The sequence below is a fragment of the Zonotrichia albicollis genome, chromosome 1 (assembly GCF_047830755.1).
Source record: "Zonotrichia albicollis isolate bZonAlb1 chromosome 1, bZonAlb1.hap1, whole genome shotgun sequence".
Classification (NCBI taxonomy): domain Eukaryota; kingdom Metazoa; phylum Chordata; class Aves; order Passeriformes; family Passerellidae; genus Zonotrichia; species Zonotrichia albicollis.
In genome coordinates, this window is record NC_133819.1 from 76,357,667 (window position 1) to 76,374,340 (window position 16,674).

The following is a 16,674-nucleotide window of genomic DNA, read 5'->3' on the forward strand; positions in this document are numbered from 1 at the left end:
AATTACCAAATGGTTTCACTAACAAAAACTGCTATTCTTTAAATGCTGGTATAGAAGTAAAGTGAAAAGAACTTGACTGAATTTCTCTTGCTGAAAGAACATCTCATGATTCTGTTAGATGAAGGAACAAATAAAATAAAGCAAAGTGAAAAAAACAAAAGTGGAGACAAAAAAAGGGTCTATTGGGAGAGACTTGCCTTCTCCCTGCAATATCATTTCCTACAATGAGATTAAATTCAGTATTTCAGGATAGTTGGAAAACAGGCAGTCATATTTTTAAAAATGTTTCCTACATTTTAATGCTAACCTCGTATCACTCTATATTGCAAGACCATCTCAAGATCTTTTTCTGTTAAAAAGTTTCCTTTGTACCATGTTGTAGTTCTTCTGATGCATATGATATTTCCTTTTACCATTTAAAATGCCCTGGAGAACTGGTGTTTTACCGTTTGCAATTTCCAAAACTACTTTGTGTTAGAGTTTCATGTCTCTTGATACTAAGATTAATAAAACACTGAAATTCTTGTAAATGAAATTGGGTGGAAAACATTTGAAGCAAAGACAGTAGTATTTAATGTGTAAGTTTCAGCAATATTTATCCACCAGTCTAAATAAAGAACACTCTTAAAAGTTTTGAATTTTTTTTAAATGGAACTCTTACTTTTTTTAAGGAAGTATTCTTACAGCAGCTACCTGATAGATTCAGCGTTCCCCCTACATGGATAACTTTTATATTTCTGACCAGATTGCTTTCTATGTCATCATGTTTTGTATGTGAAGGGTACAGTAGCAGTGGTGTTGGACGCTAAGGAGTGAATGCATTTCAACTCACACTGTCTCTTCTCTGCTTACTTTCAGGATTTGGTTACTGTGTACAGTTCAGAGATGAGCTGCTGGAAACTGCTTGGCTGCATCAGAAACTAGATACATAAAAAAAACAAGCCAAGAAAAGCAGGACTTCACGCTCCACTGCCGACCGGCTTGAAGAGCATCAGCTGTGGAGAACTATGACAATACAGCAAGTCCTATTACTTCTGCTGCTCTGGATGTGGCTGCCACATCCCTGCCATACAGAAATGCTCTTCAGAAGGACTCCTGATCTCAGACCCAGAAGCTTTAGTGGACGTGCTTTAGGGAATGATGGGAAAACAATTCACCGCCAGAAGCGAGGCTGGATGTGGAATCAGTTTTTTCTTTTAGAGGAATACACAGGATCTGATTATCAGTATGTAGGCAAGGTAGGTTTCTCGTAAGGCTTTCTGCATAATTTTCAAGCACTTTTATCTTTCCACAGTCTTACTTTCTATGTTTTATTCTAATGTGTAAGAAGCATATTTCCAAGAAACAGATATAGTTTCTCCTATTAGAATGACTAACCTAATGTTTCTAGTTAGAGCTACTGAGAAATAATTGAAGGAAACAAATGAAAATATGTTGAAAAATTTGTTTGTTTAAAGATATCGTACCTACCAGCAGCCCATTGAGTATGTCTTCATTATCAAAGCATAATATTAGTATTATTATAAATCATTATAAAGGAATTTTTCCAACTCTGTCTCTGAATATTTCATGTTTCATACAAGATATTTCATTCTTTTTCTATGCTCATGTTTAAGGAATGCAGCCTATTTGAAGAAAAAAATATTCTTCCTCTTTACCTCTCCCTGAAAATCAATTACCTGCATGGAGTAAAGTTTATTTGCAAACCATGTGATAGAAATCACATGGTTGAGAAGTGAACTGCAATAGAAGACAGGAGACTGGTACATGTGACTGTGTAGATTACTAGAGGTATACATAAATGACACTGGAAGTGTCCTTTGAATAATTTTCTGCTGATGTTTAGGTTTTCCCAAGTAATTTATGGAAAATATATACAATGTATAATGCTACAATAACATTCAATCAGGTACAAGATGTTAATTCAAAGTGGTAATTTTCTTGAAAATGAAATTTAGTGTCAGGAGTAGTGGGTAGAACTTAACACCAATGATTGGTTCTAAACAAAGAAATTCAATTTTCTATAAAGCAGATTTTGAGTATTTACATGGCTTTGAACTTGAAAAATACCACAGTGATATACTGACTTTTTTAAAATCATTGAATCACAGAGCAGCTAAGATTTTAAGGCATGTTCGGAAATCAACTCGTTCAAACCCCATGCTCAAAGCAGAGTAAGCTTGATTTTCCTCACGACTATGTCCTGTCAGATTTTAAATAGCTGCAAAGTTAGAGACTGCACAATTTCACCAGGCAAACTATTCAAGTGTTTGACCATCCACTCAGTAAAAGATTTGTTCCTATATTTAAAGGAAATTTCTTTTATATCACATTGTGCCTATTGTCTCTTGTCATGTCACTGAGCACCATTGAAAAGAAACTGGGCCTGTATCCCTCATCTCTTCCCCACAAGTATTTATAGACATTAATAAAGTCTGTGCTGAGCCTTCTCTTCTCCAGGCTGAGCAATCTCAGCTCTCCTCCTATTAAAAATGCCCTAATTCCCTACTCAACTTTCTGACTGTTTTCTGGACTCCACTCCAGTAGTTCTGTACCTCTCTTCACATGGGGAGCCCGGACCTTGACACAAAAGTACAGATTTATCTCATGGGGGCAGAAGAGAGAGCAACAATCATCTCTCTTCATCTCCAGGTGATCTCTTCCAAATGGAGCCCAGGTTGCTGATGACCCTTGCTGCAAGGGCACATTTCTGGCTCCTGGTCAGCTTGCTGCTCAAAAGGACGCCAAGGTCACTCTGCAAAACTCCTGTCCAGCCAGCTGGGCCCCAGCATGCACTGCTGTATGGGAGCATTATATTATAAAACATTTCTTGGAAGAATTAAGGACACTGGAGGATTTGTGAAAAGAAATGCTTATTAAAACTTATGAAATTTAAACACTAAGTAAAAATTTAAGAGTGCAGGCTTATGAATGTAAGCCATTTTTTATTTGTTGCCTTGAGTATGTAATATTAGCACTAGCATTTAAATACTGCAGCCATTTCCAAAACATGTTGAGTCTTGTAAATAGTCCCTATATTTATTTCATCTTTCATCCCATCATTTATTTCATTTAATTCTCAAGTGTAAAGTCATGACTCCCAAGTGTTCTTAAGCAAGTGGGCCAGCTGCTCAGTCTGTGTCAGGTGTATAGTTTGTGAAAATCGACCTTACCCATGAATTAAGAAGGGTCACTGTATCAAAACTCTTTACTATTGTATTGAAAGTATATTGCTTACAACTGTCCTAGGAAATAAACAGCTTTCCAGGGCACCCAGAACTTCACATGTAAGGACCTCCAGAAGCATACTGATTACTTTTTTCCCATTGTATTATTTTTTAATATTTATGATTTCAAATCATGAAGAGGGAGTGGTGTTACTTAAAATTTTTCTTCCAATCATAAATAATTGAAGGAAAACTCTTTAGAAAAGAAAGCGTTAACATTTTTAGACTTAACTCACCTCCATTAGAAAAGCTGCTGATAAAAATTGGACTACTTTGGCTGAGAGAAAATAAGTGTTTGCAAAACTGAAGTGGTAAGTAAAGATAAGTAAAATGATGGATTAAGAGTAAAGCACTGAGAAGAAACTTGATGAGCTGTTAAGACAGTCCTTTCATCTAGCTTGTTCTGCTAAGAATAAAAGAGTTGTTAATTTTCAAAAGCAAATTTAAAATTTAACAGTATATAAAATTGCCCAGTAGTAATTTTGTGACAAATTTTGGAAAAGGGTTGAAAACACATATAAAATTAAGAGTATCATAGCATAGTACTTGTTCAGAGAGAATTTTATACAAAGAAAGCCAATAGAAAGAGATATAATTATATGTGGAATAAAAGTGTGATTGTTACATTAATAATGCTTTATTCTGATAGTCCAAAATCTCAAATGATTAGGTAAATAAAGAATTACTGATGAAAATTTTTCTGTATAAATTTTATAGTATTTATCTCCTTTCTCTTGTTTTGGCACTTACCTTTCCAATGGCCATCTCAGTTCTATACTCAAAATATTTCTTGATGTTTCCTTTTTCCTGATTTTATCCAGAGCCAAAATTATTTTGATAGGTGACATGAAATGCCACTTTCCTGTTAATTTCTCTGCAGCATGTTTAGAGATGGTGTTTGGAAATTTTGGGAGATAATAAGAGAACTCAATGATTCACGGCCAAGGACTATGAGAGAATTTTTGTGCAGTGACATTGGACGAATCAGCAGAACTTCCAAAGCTGATTCATCTGGGTTTATGGTTTACATCTTTTGCTTCCTGATCTCACGACTGAGATATTTTTTTCTTGTTTCATAACCTGCATCTAAATATCTGTCAGGGAAACTTCATAACTGGTGAATATGAAACAAGTGTCCACAATTCACAATGCAATTTTTGCATTCATTTATTCACTGTTTGGGTCATCTTGAAAATGTTCAATTACAATAATGCAATGGAAATGGTGTTCATTGAATTAATGGGATACAAAATCCCGTAACAACTGAAATATGCCTTCATTAATCTGTGTGAAATGGTGGCAGAGTACATATTGGCTGGTTATTGACATTCCCAGGTTTCTTTAGATCAATATTTATTATTATCACAAGAAAGAGGATGGTCATCCTTTCCTTCATGTAATACAGAGCATCCTTAGAACAGAAATCAAAATTAGAAAGTGATTTTTGTATATGCAGAACCTCAAATAATCATTACAGCTTTACTTCTACAAAAGGTTGAAGTCATAAAGAAGAGCCATGTGGAAAAACAAACCTCTCCCTCTCTCTCTGTATATATATATATGTTATACAATTTGTCTTTGAGGTATCTTTACAAAAGAAAGAAGAAAATCTGAAGAAATTTGGAAGAAATTTCTTACTAGAAGAAAATCTGAGCAAAAAATGGTCCTCCCAGTTTCAGCTAAACAATGCAGGAGTGTTCTAAAGGAAGTGTAAACCTCATGTCAGAAAACCACTTCATTAATATTATGGAAAGTTGATTCATAATTTTTATTTCTTTTCTTAGTATACAGTTTCAAGGCGCATTTATTGTGTTTCAAATTAAGTGCTGAAATTATAATGCAATTTCAAACCTGTTCTAAAAAACTTCAATTTACTTTGAGTATATCCAGAAAAAAAACCATGCTTTTAAAACAAAACTTTATTTTCCAGTAGTTGTCACCTAAAGGAAGCACTGCTATATACCAACAATATCTTAGTACAGGTTCATTCAAAAATAAATTTACAAATACGTTCTTTATCCATATTAAAGTTCATTTCCCCTTTTATTATCTCAACAGATGTTGTCAATTGTTTATTTTTGCAGATATTCTCCCAACTAAGTTTTTTGAGATAGATATTGACTTTTTCCAGTAATTTCCATTACAGTAGTTTTATTGCATAAATGATCCACTGACACAAATATTTCAGCACTTTGAGAGACTAAAGTTCTTAGTAATACTGCAGTGCCTTTTTAGTATCTCAAGGGATAATTTATCATATATTTGCACATAAATGTATATAACATTTGTGTGTGTCATATTAGAACTGCTAGCAGAAAGGATTATCCTGGCAGTATTCACTTTCACGTGCTTGTAATGTAGTCATTATCTTTGATGGTGTAAGGTGCAGAACATGTCAGCTTCACTTAGTTCCTTTCACTTCGAGAATCCCAACCCAGACATGATTCTGAGGGAAAGACTTAGCAAGCTGTGCGTGCATGACACATTTCCAGGAGCAGCAGTTACAGTTTCAGTAACTGTCTATTGACGCTGTGGATGGTGTGCCACAAAACAGCCAGGAAGACGTAAGGCAGTGAAGCCTCAGGTGTTGCTTGTGTTTTTCTTTCTGATGAAGCAGCTACCAAAAGTACTGGTTTGAGGAGGGTAGCAGAAAATATAATGCTTTGATTTCGAAGGTTTCATCATCAGGTGTGACACATACAATAAATGGTCCCAAGGAAGTGATGTTATTGTAGTGGTAAGATGAAGACTTACCACACCCTTTTAAAAATCCACACCCTTTTAAAAAACCACACCCTTTTAAAATTTTGATTTCTGAAGAGGGTTTCTACCATAATTCTTTCTTTTTTGAAGACCTTTGCTGGTATGAGAGACTGAAGAGTAGGGTTTTGAATTGCAAGTACTAATATGCAGGCTCAATATTTGGCATGAAGATCTGGCTGAGAGATATAAAATGCCTTTTCTTTCAGGTGACGGTAATCAGCTCTGTGGCGCTGAAGTTCTGTAGAGGTTGAATTTTCAGCTAGAGCAGATTCTTGTGACAGAGATCAATAAAAAAGAATGGAAAGGGATGGAAGATATTCTGCAAACTGAATAAATGAATAGTGATCTGTCAAGGTGAAAGAGGGCAGCTAGTCCTTTAACAGTTTCCATGTGAGGTGGTTTTGGTATAATTCCACTGGAAGCAAAGCCCAAGTTATTCACAGCTGTGTATCTTCAAAAACTTCATCTTATTGAAGATACTGCAGTGTGATGGAATTGATATTTGAGACACAAGAGCATTTAGAAATTTATTTCTTTCTCAGCAAGACTTAAAATATAGAATGTGAAGAGGTTTATTTAAGGCACCAATTCATTTCAAGCGTATGAAGGATTGCTTTTGGGGTTACATGTACAAATTTAAGAACAGGTCAACAGTGTCAGAGTGTAGTATTGTTTTCCCATAATATCAGAGACATCAAAAACTTCCTGTAGGATTGTCCTGAAGGCTGATTGATTCCTAATGAGTCTGGGAAAAGCTGATTCTCAGTCTGTTGAGTCTCAGCTTAGTGGAAGTTTATGACTACAACTGTTTAGATTCATCACTTAATCTAAATTCTTACGTGTGCAGAGGGTTGATACTTTCTGTTTGCAAAAGGATTATTCCATTGGAAACCTCAGTGTGTGCTGGAGGCTCTGATTTCTTGCTTCAGGAAACAGCAGCAGAAGGTGCTGGTGGCAAAGAGCTATTCAGGCTGAATACTAAGATTTTATTCTCATAAATAATGAATTGTTTGTTAGCTACTGTTCTGGATGTACCCCTACAAGACACTGGGTTTTGCTGGATGATACAGAATGCAATAGGCAACTGTTGAAGAATGGAAAGGCTTTGTAATGTCCCCAAGTATTTCAGTGATGACCAAAAGAGCCACAGGTTTTGTGTGCCTGAATTTGAAGCCAGGTGTATTTGTTGAAAGACTGTGGCTTCACAGCCTTGGACAGATGTCTGTGTGTATAAGTTTCTTTAAAATGTTGTCTGCTCAGAAGAAAAGAGAGGTTAAGTCACTTGAGTAGGGTATAATGAGGGCATACTTCCTTACCCAGCTGTTTAAGGGGACGATTCCCAGTGTCCAAATTATCTGATTATATTTTTGCTCAGATGTGCCCCACACTTTAAATGAAAGACCTAAGTGATCGCTCCCAGTTCCTTTCTTCTTAGCCAGTGAGTTTTTAGCCATGATGTCCCCCCTGGCCAGAATGACCTTTTACCCAATCCCAGCTGATTCAGCACAGTTGCAGCTTTGACTTTCCTTAGAGTCCATAAATTCTGTATTCTTTGTGTCCAATATCAGTGATGTGTTCTTCTCCTTCCATTTTTTTAACCTCCCCCTGCATCTGAGGAAACACCCAGAAAATAGTATGACCTTTATCTTATCCCAAGTTCCTGCTATGGGGCCTTCTCTTATAGTTCAAGTTCTGGGTATCCATGGAAGGATGTTTGGGTGGGCCTAGGTGTTCATTAGTGGTCACAGACGCCGTCTGTCCCATAACTTGGGGTGGTCTTTGTTTGACCAGTGATATACGTACAAGCAGTTGCTTTCTTACACAGTTTGCCATAGGACGGATTTTTGCCTGGATGCATTAACCAGGATGAGCTAACCAGACCCCACCACTGTGAGGCCTGGGGTTCAGGCCATCCTGCTGCTCCATTCTGCTCTTATCTCATGGCAAAGTCCTTCTGTGGGATGAGCAGGGTTCAAGACAGGCAACTGTGCTCTTCAACTCCTTGCAATTCCAAAAAGAGAAGCAAAGCAAAATACATAGAAAAAGAACAGTAAAACACTCAATTGCTTAGGCTGGCATATCTATATCTCAGGTAGACACATGTAAATGTGCTTTTATTCAATAGCTTAAAGTTAAACACGAAGTTAAACACGAAGCATAGTAGGGTGTGACGGGGGTCATAGGGGTTTTCAGGTGAAGGTAGAGACAAGAATGTTGACTCCATGTTCAAAAGACTTGATTTATTGTTTTATGATATATATATTACATTATAACTATACTAAAAAGAAAAAGAAGGGAAGATTTGCTCAGAAGGCTAAGCTAAGAATAGAAACAGAAAAGAATGATAACAAAGGCAGCTCTCTTGGACTCTGTCTGAGATAGCTCCGTCTTGATTGGCTATTAATTATAAACATTCAAGATGGTCCAATCACAGGTTGACCTGCTGTATTCCTCAGCAGCAGATAACCATTGTTTACATCTTGTTGCTGAAACTTCTCAGCTTTAGCAAGAAAACTCCTAAGGAAAAGGATTTTCACAAAAGGATGTCTGCGACAGTAGAGGACCTCTTTCACTTCCTTGGGTAGTTTGGGGCATACTTTGCATAGTTTTAAAGGTCATGATAACTGAAGGAGTTACAGTCAAAGAAGTGGGATATCATCTGTAAAATTATATGCTCAACTTTCAAGCAAATACTAATTTTGTAATCTGTTCTTATATTTCTTTGTCCTCTATAGGACCTCAAGTATTTTACGTACCAAGTTAAACAATTTTAATGGTCTTGGAATCTGAATAGATCTTTACAGAAAACAAGGTGGTTTTATTTTTTTTCCCCTCTTAAGGAAAACTAAAACTGAATGTAGGAGGTGCAAAATAGAGGAAGATACTAATGGAAATTTCAAGTTCTACTGAACAAAGTTCTGAATAAATTGAAAATAAAATAAACTTAATTGTTCTTCCTGTCTAAGATGACCCTTTGCAGGCAATTTAAAGCTTTCTGTTTCAAGCACAGCTTTTGCATGCTAAGACTGGTATGTTGAACTTTTGAGGTAAAGCACTAAAAAGTATTTATTGTTTGCTGTCATGTGTCAGGAGCAGGACAGCCTTGGCACAGCCCCAGATCCGCACAGGGAGCGCAGGGCAGAGCCCGCAGAGCCCCCAGTGCTGCCCCTGCCACTGAGCAGGCACCTGCCCCATATATGGTAACATGCTTAGCTCACGTATGTTAAAACAGCTTTTTATTATTTCCTTGTCCATGTGTCAGTAGTTCTCAGTATTGCAGAACTGCATGCTATGTTCATACTTATACCACTTCCCAAACAGTGTGGGTGTTTCACTTCATGTATTTCCAAGTTCATCCATCTAATTGCTTTCAAGTGCTCTACCCTTATGTAAATACTTTGCAAGTCTACTTATAGACTAACGCAAATATGAGTAGGGACAAGTAGCTGAATATTTTTTCCTCCTCTTCTGTCAAGTAAATGGAAGCTACTTGTCTAATGTTATTGAGTGCTTTGAGGTGGCATGATAAATGCAAAACACTGGGAATGTATGAATCATAGAACCACAGAATCTCCTGAGCTGGAAAGGACGCCCAAGGATTGAGTTCAATTCCTGGCACTGCACAGAACCCCAAGAATGACAACATGTGCCTGAGAGCATTGTCCAGTGTTTCTTGAATTCTGGTAGGCTAGCTTTACCTAAATAATTTAATGAAAACTATCTATTTTGATACAAGAGTGAATAATATTATTTGACTTTTAATTTTTCTTTTGCACATTGGTACTTGAGTCCAAGCCACTGATGAGAATTGGTAAATGAGCCTGAGGAGTAAATACAGTTCTGCTAGTCATGGAGGTAGGTTTCCTGAAACTGCTTTTCTCAGTATCTGAGAAAACTATTTTTAAATGGTAGATTTTGAATTTATTCTAGTAAACCCAGTAGCAGTAATCTGCCATTTTGAAAATAATTTATAAAATAGATAATTCTCATCTGTGTAAGCGCAAAGTGAAATAACATCTAGTAGTGGTCAGGAATATTTAGAAGGAAGATAGTCTAAATTACGGGCATACTTCTTCCAGCAGGTGTAAAATCACCAATAGGATACATTTTGCTGCCTTTATGGAAAACACCTAAAGCTCTCTTGGGTGGTTTTCATTTAGAGTTTGTATCTGATCATACATTGTACTTAAAACAACATCATGCTTCAAAATAGTGTAATAAACTGAGAAATAGTTTAATCTGAACTCTCCAGTTCCTTTCAGTTCAATTTATCTTTCGGTTTTAGAATTTTATGTGCTTGTCACAAAAAAAGATAGTCCAAAAGGGAAAGAACTGATAAAACTGAAATAATTTATATTCAAAGTCACAACTCAGGAAAAGTAGAGTCTGCTTCACCACAGTACATTCATTCACTCAAGGAATTAAAAAACATAATATAAAAGAGAGCATTACAAATTTTTGACCTATACCTTATTTGAAATTATAAATGTGTAAATAGCCAATAGTTACAGCAGCAATTCAAAGGCTGATTCTCCTTAGGGCCTTTTTTTTTTTCTTCTCTTGATTTTTTTTGTTAAATCAGATGCAGATGACCTTTTAAATATCCTGTATACACAGATAGCAAGGAAGATCTGGGAGTAATACTGTGGAAAAATTGGTGACTTGCAACAAAATACCCATGAGGGAGAGAGTTCTATGAAGTTAAAAGTTGATGTTTACCCTTTTAAAATGTCTTCCTGCTAGAAGGTTTTCCTTATATTTATGAGTGGTTTTGCCTTTGAAGATAATTAAAATAAGCTGAAGCAAAAAGAATGCAATGGTAAGTTCTTCCAAAGTTTCTGATACCTTTTGTTTTGAGGCAGTTAGTATCTGAAGTCCCAGAAGACAGAGTAGGATTTTCCTGCAGGAGTAAACAACCATCATTGTCGAACTCATCAGTGTTACTTTCTCAAAGAGTTATTTCTGATTCCTGAGTTTTTTCAATAGCTATTTACTTCAGAGCATTAAAGGAGGACAGGACCACTGAGGGAAAAATTATCCCTTAATTTTACAATATTTTGGTCTGTAGTAATTTTAAATATATAACCCTAGATGAGTTCCTAATCTCTTCAAGCCTGAGATCAGAAGCTGTCTTGTTTTTGTTTCAAAGATTGAATTCACAGACCACCCAAATTCTTGACAGGTAGGTGCAAAGGTATCTTACACATCTGAAAAGATGTCAGAGCTTAGAAAATTATTAGTGAATAGTTAGGAGGCTTGGTATCCTACAAAGGCATGCATAAACAGATTTATGCAAAGAGCTAGGTGGAAAATATGTGCTGAACAAAGAAAGATAATGTTCTGGGATATTCATGGTATTGTAGTTTTTAAAACTAAGAAGTTACAAAGATTGCTGCCTTTACTGTACACTCAGAGGACAGGGAAGGTAAAATTTGAGTGGGAAAAGACTGCATACTTGCAAGAACATGTAACAGCTGAAGAAAAGCTTGGTGCTCAGCAACAATTCTGATCATCTTTCCTGTCCCCCTTATCAACCATGTAGAAAAGCCTTGCTTCTTCACATTGGCTGTGCCTTTCATCTGTTCCCTAGATCTCTGGTCCAAAGTCCAGTTATGCTACCTGGATTTAAAGTTATTGTCTTACACACAATGCAAACCTAAACCAAATTAACTTTTCTGGTGATATTTTTATTTAGGCAGTAGTGTAGATGCTCTCCCTGCCTCTGAAATTTTATTCCTTCAGTCCTGCCTTTCCTTTCAACTTGCCTAAATATGTGGATCAAAGAAGTTGTGGGGGAAGACATAAGAAAATTAAGCTTACTCTTGGTGTAAAGTTAGGAGTAATCATACTGTCCTGTCGGGTTTTCGGCTGTTTGAAGGGCCTGGAAAGGCCCGGAGTGGCCTTGGGGCAGCCCGCGTATCGAAGGACGAGAAGAGGCTTCAGTTCTTCTTTCGGTTTTTATGTTTATTAAATGTTTATCTAAAAGATGTTCTTTCAGCCCGACAGAGGTCTGCTCAGCAGTCAGCCATGAGCACACTGTGTCGCCCTCCGTACAGCCACCTATCTTTATACCCATGGTTACGTGTACAATATTTATCATTTTTCCCCAATACCATTTATTCTTATTACCCGGTGCACTTTCAGTAATAACCAATCCAAAAGTGCCACCATCACCAAAGAAGATGGAGGAGAAGAATAAGAAGAAGAAGGACAGGACACACCCCAATTCCTCCATCTTACTTCTCTAAACCCCCCTGTACATAAATCCTAAACCCTGTGTCTCACCCTCTAATTAACTAATCCCTTCACCATTCACCCCGGTGAAGCCCTCATCCTTGTCGTCTCCCGTGTAGGGTCAAAGTCCTGCCACCAGACACTTCTGGCAACATTCCAGGACTCCCGAGCCCCCCAAGGGTGGTCTCGGTGGCTCGGCATCTCAGGACTCAGATCCTGAGATCCCACACTGTCCTTCACTGCCACTGTTTTGGTAATCTGAGGTTTTTTTCAGGTTCCTCTTGGGTTGTTGGTTTGGGTTTTTTTGTGTTTTTTTTTTTTTTCTGGTTGAGAATGTTTGTACTTTCTTAATAATTCTCAAGCGAATGACATTTATTAACACAACAGGAAACAGAGATTAGAATGACGATTTTTAGAATATTTCTGGGTGAAACTGGTGGCAAAAAGAAGCACAAAGACAAACAGAAACCCACAGAAAAACCTACTTTCTGGAAATTTTGGAAGACTGCATGATGCATTAGAGAATGATAATATGGTTTACTTTGTGTCTTCCACACTCAAGAACAGCTGAGAAAAGATGCAACTAGTCTTTCTGACCATTTGGTTTAGAAGCTGGTTTATGTTACAAAAGTGCTTTTCTTGGTTTTATTCCTAAAATCTTTTAACAGTTTTCTTAGTAATTATATGTAATTTAGAAGTACATATGTTACAATATAGGAATTAATAGAATAAATTACACTTGATATGCAGAAACATGAAGTAGTAATACAGATTTCTTCTTTCTATATTAAGAACTCCATCTTCTAATGACAGCATTTGCATATCCATTTTGATGTATGACATTTGCTGTGAAGTATGCATAAATTCAAATTTCTGAGTCTCCATGCTGATGATTGTAAATTCCATTAGAAATGGTATCTTTAGGAATTAGAAATATTTAAGAAGTATTATCTTAGAGTGAATATAATAATTAACAACTATTAGTACCTAGGCAATCTTGGATAGAAATTATCTATCTTAATACCAAATTATTAAAATTACCTTGATATTTTAAGTTTTGGCAGTGAGAAGATTGATTAATGCAACTCTGTGAGAAGTGAAGTAAATGGAGGGGGGGGGAGAAGAAGAGGGTCCGTTTTTTAAAATTTGTTTTAACGAGTAGGAATTTAAAGAAATGTCATGAAAATCCATTTTGAGAAAGGAAACTGGAAAGATGGAGTAAGGCAGTGTTCCAAGCCATGTTACTAAAATTTAAGAAAAGTTTTAATGATGTGAAAGTACTTGCAAAAAGTAAAATTAATGAGGCAAGTAGAATATATGAGCTTCAGGAGAGGCCACTTGGTTACAGCCATACAGAAAATAAATACATCTATGAGGAGACAGAAAAAAACATAACTTCTGTTAATTTATATAAGTTTTTAAAATTTAAATCTTTTACAGAACACTCTTATACTTTTAAAATACCTGTCCCTTGTGGAACTACTATGCAGATATACAGCCACATTTTTACACATTTTTGCTACTGAAGATGCCATAGAGGACTCAGAAATACCTCTAGCAATCAGCAGGATGTCTTAGGTCATTCAAAAAAGGATAATGAGACTGCTGTATAAATAATACAGTTGGAATATGAGGAGACTGCTTAATTACCTATTTAGTTAGGTCAGGTTATGTGACAGGCCATTCTCTATGTGTCAGGAGTGGCATGTTGTCCACGAAAAGCCAAGTGAAATAAATGGAATAGCTGGAGGACTGCTGATGGCAGTGACACTGGAAAGAGCTGCACAGGATTAATCAAGGCTTGTCATTTAAGAATAATGGAAGAGATTTCAATAATATTGATGTATTTCCTAGGAAAGGATAATGACATACTATAGAAAACAAAGTCAGTAAAGGAATAAGGAATACTATTTCAAGTGCCATGTAAAAGTCTCTGTATCATAAAAGAGAATTAAGTTTTCTAGGGATGGTTTAGAATTGTTTTTACTATTGAAAGAAGAAAGTAGGAGCAAATAATACACAAGGCAAGAGCTAAAGCTCCATGGAAATGAACTAATTCTGGGGAAAAAAAGAGAATGTAAAGGATTTCTTTTATTCTATAGACAAAACATAAAACCCCACACAAAGAAAATGAAATACCAGCAGCATAACTCATATAGTGTGCTTTATTTGTAATTAGGAAAAGGGAGATTAAGTAAAGGGTGCTTTTGACGTCTTACAAATGTCAGCAAATGTCATTGAAGCTTTACGGAAATACTGGCTAGGCCTATCAGCTGACTACTGGAGTTCACAGAAGTTAAAAAAAAATTTCATCAGTGATGTAGTCCACAGAACACATTTTTTGAAACCATCAATTAACATTGCAAGGGAGAATAATTACTATGGAATACAGTTCTTAATTTGTATCACTCAAGATCGTGATGGGCTTTTTGTCCCCAGTAAAAGTATTTGAGGAATAGAGTTCACTGGGGCTGATGATGCTGTCCTTTTGTATGCACCATAACATGCAATTCTCTGTATGATTTGTGCCAAGATTTACACGCAAATCTGGTTATTTTGGTACTTTGCACTCTGATAGAGGAATAAAATATGCTACTTTGGTAGAAAATTTGTAATTAATTGTAATTATAGCTATGTACATAGCTAGTACAGCTAATATTAATAGAAACATGATTAAATTCAATTAAATTTAATTATGTGACTGTAATTCCCTACATAATTGCGGTGCCTATAAGGTGTCTACAAGGAACCATTGTGGATAAATGCCCAAACTGTCTCCAGGAACTTAGCATGCTAGGATTGCACTCTTAAATGCCTGTATGATAAAGCATGAGGCGTGCGTAATAAACACAATGAGTTAGAGGCCTGCATACAGCTGCAGTACTCTGGTTTTGTTGGGAATATGGATATTTAGTGGAATGACTTGCTTGATTGAAGCATTGAAATGGACAGATACAGACTCTTTAGGGAGGATGGGAAGGGGCACAAAGAGAGGGAGTTGCCCTGTGTGTGACAGAGGAGCTAGAGCGCATGAAGCTCTGCCTGGGGATGGGAGAGGAGCCAATGAGGAGTTTATGGATTAGGATTAAAGTCAGGACAGGCAAAGGTGACATTATAATGGATGCTTGCTGTAGGCCACTGGACCAAGAAGAACAAGATGAGGCTCTCTAGAAAGAGATAGAAGTGGTCTCACCTTCACAGCAGGCCAAGAGAGGAAATCCTTCCTCTCTGCTCAACTCTGGGAAGGCCATGCCTGGAGTGCCGTGTCCAGTTCTAGGCATCCCAGAACAAGAGATGGACACACTGGAGAGAGTACAGCAAAGGATGCTCAAGGTACTGGAGCATCTCACATATGAGGAAAGGCTGAGAGAGCAGCAGCTCCTTGTACCAGAGGAGAGAAGGCTCGGGGAGATCTTATCAATGTACACAAACACCTGAGGGAAGGTTGCAAAGAGAACAGAGCCAGGCTCTTTCCTGAGGTGCCCTGTGATAGAACCAGAGGCAATGGGCACAAACCAAAAAGCAAGAGGTTCCTCTGAACATCAGGAAACACTTTTGTCCTGTGAAGGTGATAGCACTGGAAAAAACATTTTGGAATGTAATTTTATGTAATGATTTAAATCACAACTTCTTTATTTAATAGCTGGTATGTACACAGGATTTTTCTTGAGAATAGTGTTCCCTAGAAAAACAGATTTCATAATTTACTAAAAGAAGAGACAAACTTGATGGAAAAATGCAAATATGAGTGGCATTTAAGAGTTTATACAGATTCCATCTCTTTTCTGTCACTGATTGTCATTTAATGCCTTACCTACCTGTTTAGGGTTATAAGATTTCTCTCCTGGGTATATAGTCACACTGATTTCACTATGATATATATGAGGTCAGGATTGATACAGGACATCTTCATCTCTCATTTTTTTAGTTGCTGTGATTAAAAATAATATCAATTCAGACTCATCAGAAGTCTCCTAAAATGCATAAAAACATATGTCAGCTCTCTCCTTCTCTTTATTCCCTTCCTTGGGATTGAATTTAACAATAATACTCAATTATTGTGGACATCACTGTTTTGGAGATTATTAAAATAGCTTTTATTCCTTAATTTTGATATACAGTCTTCTCTTAAGTTGACATTTTCCACTTCCTGGGTTGACAGACATTGTTATTCATTTCTGTGTGATAAATACAGAGTATACATGAAAAGAAAAAATATATATCATAATGGTAGAAAACCTTCAAAGCTCTTACCAATTGACATGTTACAATGATTTCAGATGGAAACAAAGACAATATTTCCAAAGACAATATGGTGTAACGTGTTTTTAAATGGCCTCCAGCAGTAGGCAAAATAAACCAAACATCAACATTTTAAATTTTATTTTATTTTTAAAAATACAATACTATATATGTATAGTGCAAATTATACATTAGGATATAAAAAACT

At 36.5% G+C, this 16,674-nt stretch overlaps 1 protein-coding gene across 5 annotated transcripts in view; it reads left to right on the forward strand.

Moving 5' to 3' along the window:
- CDH10 (cadherin 10) overlaps nucleotides 1-16,674 on the forward strand; it is a 95,360-nt gene that overhangs the window by 39,590 nt on the left and 39,096 nt on the right. For all 5 annotated transcript variants that reach the window (XM_005481652.4, XM_014275788.3, XM_005481651.4 and 2 more), the window contains exon 2: nucleotides 859-1,238. In XM_005481652.4, coding sequence (XP_005481709.2) covers nucleotides 1,008-1,238 — 231 coding nt within the window. In that variant the 5' untranslated portion in view covers nucleotides 859-1,007. The remainder of the gene's footprint in view (nucleotides 1-858; nucleotides 1,239-16,674) is intronic.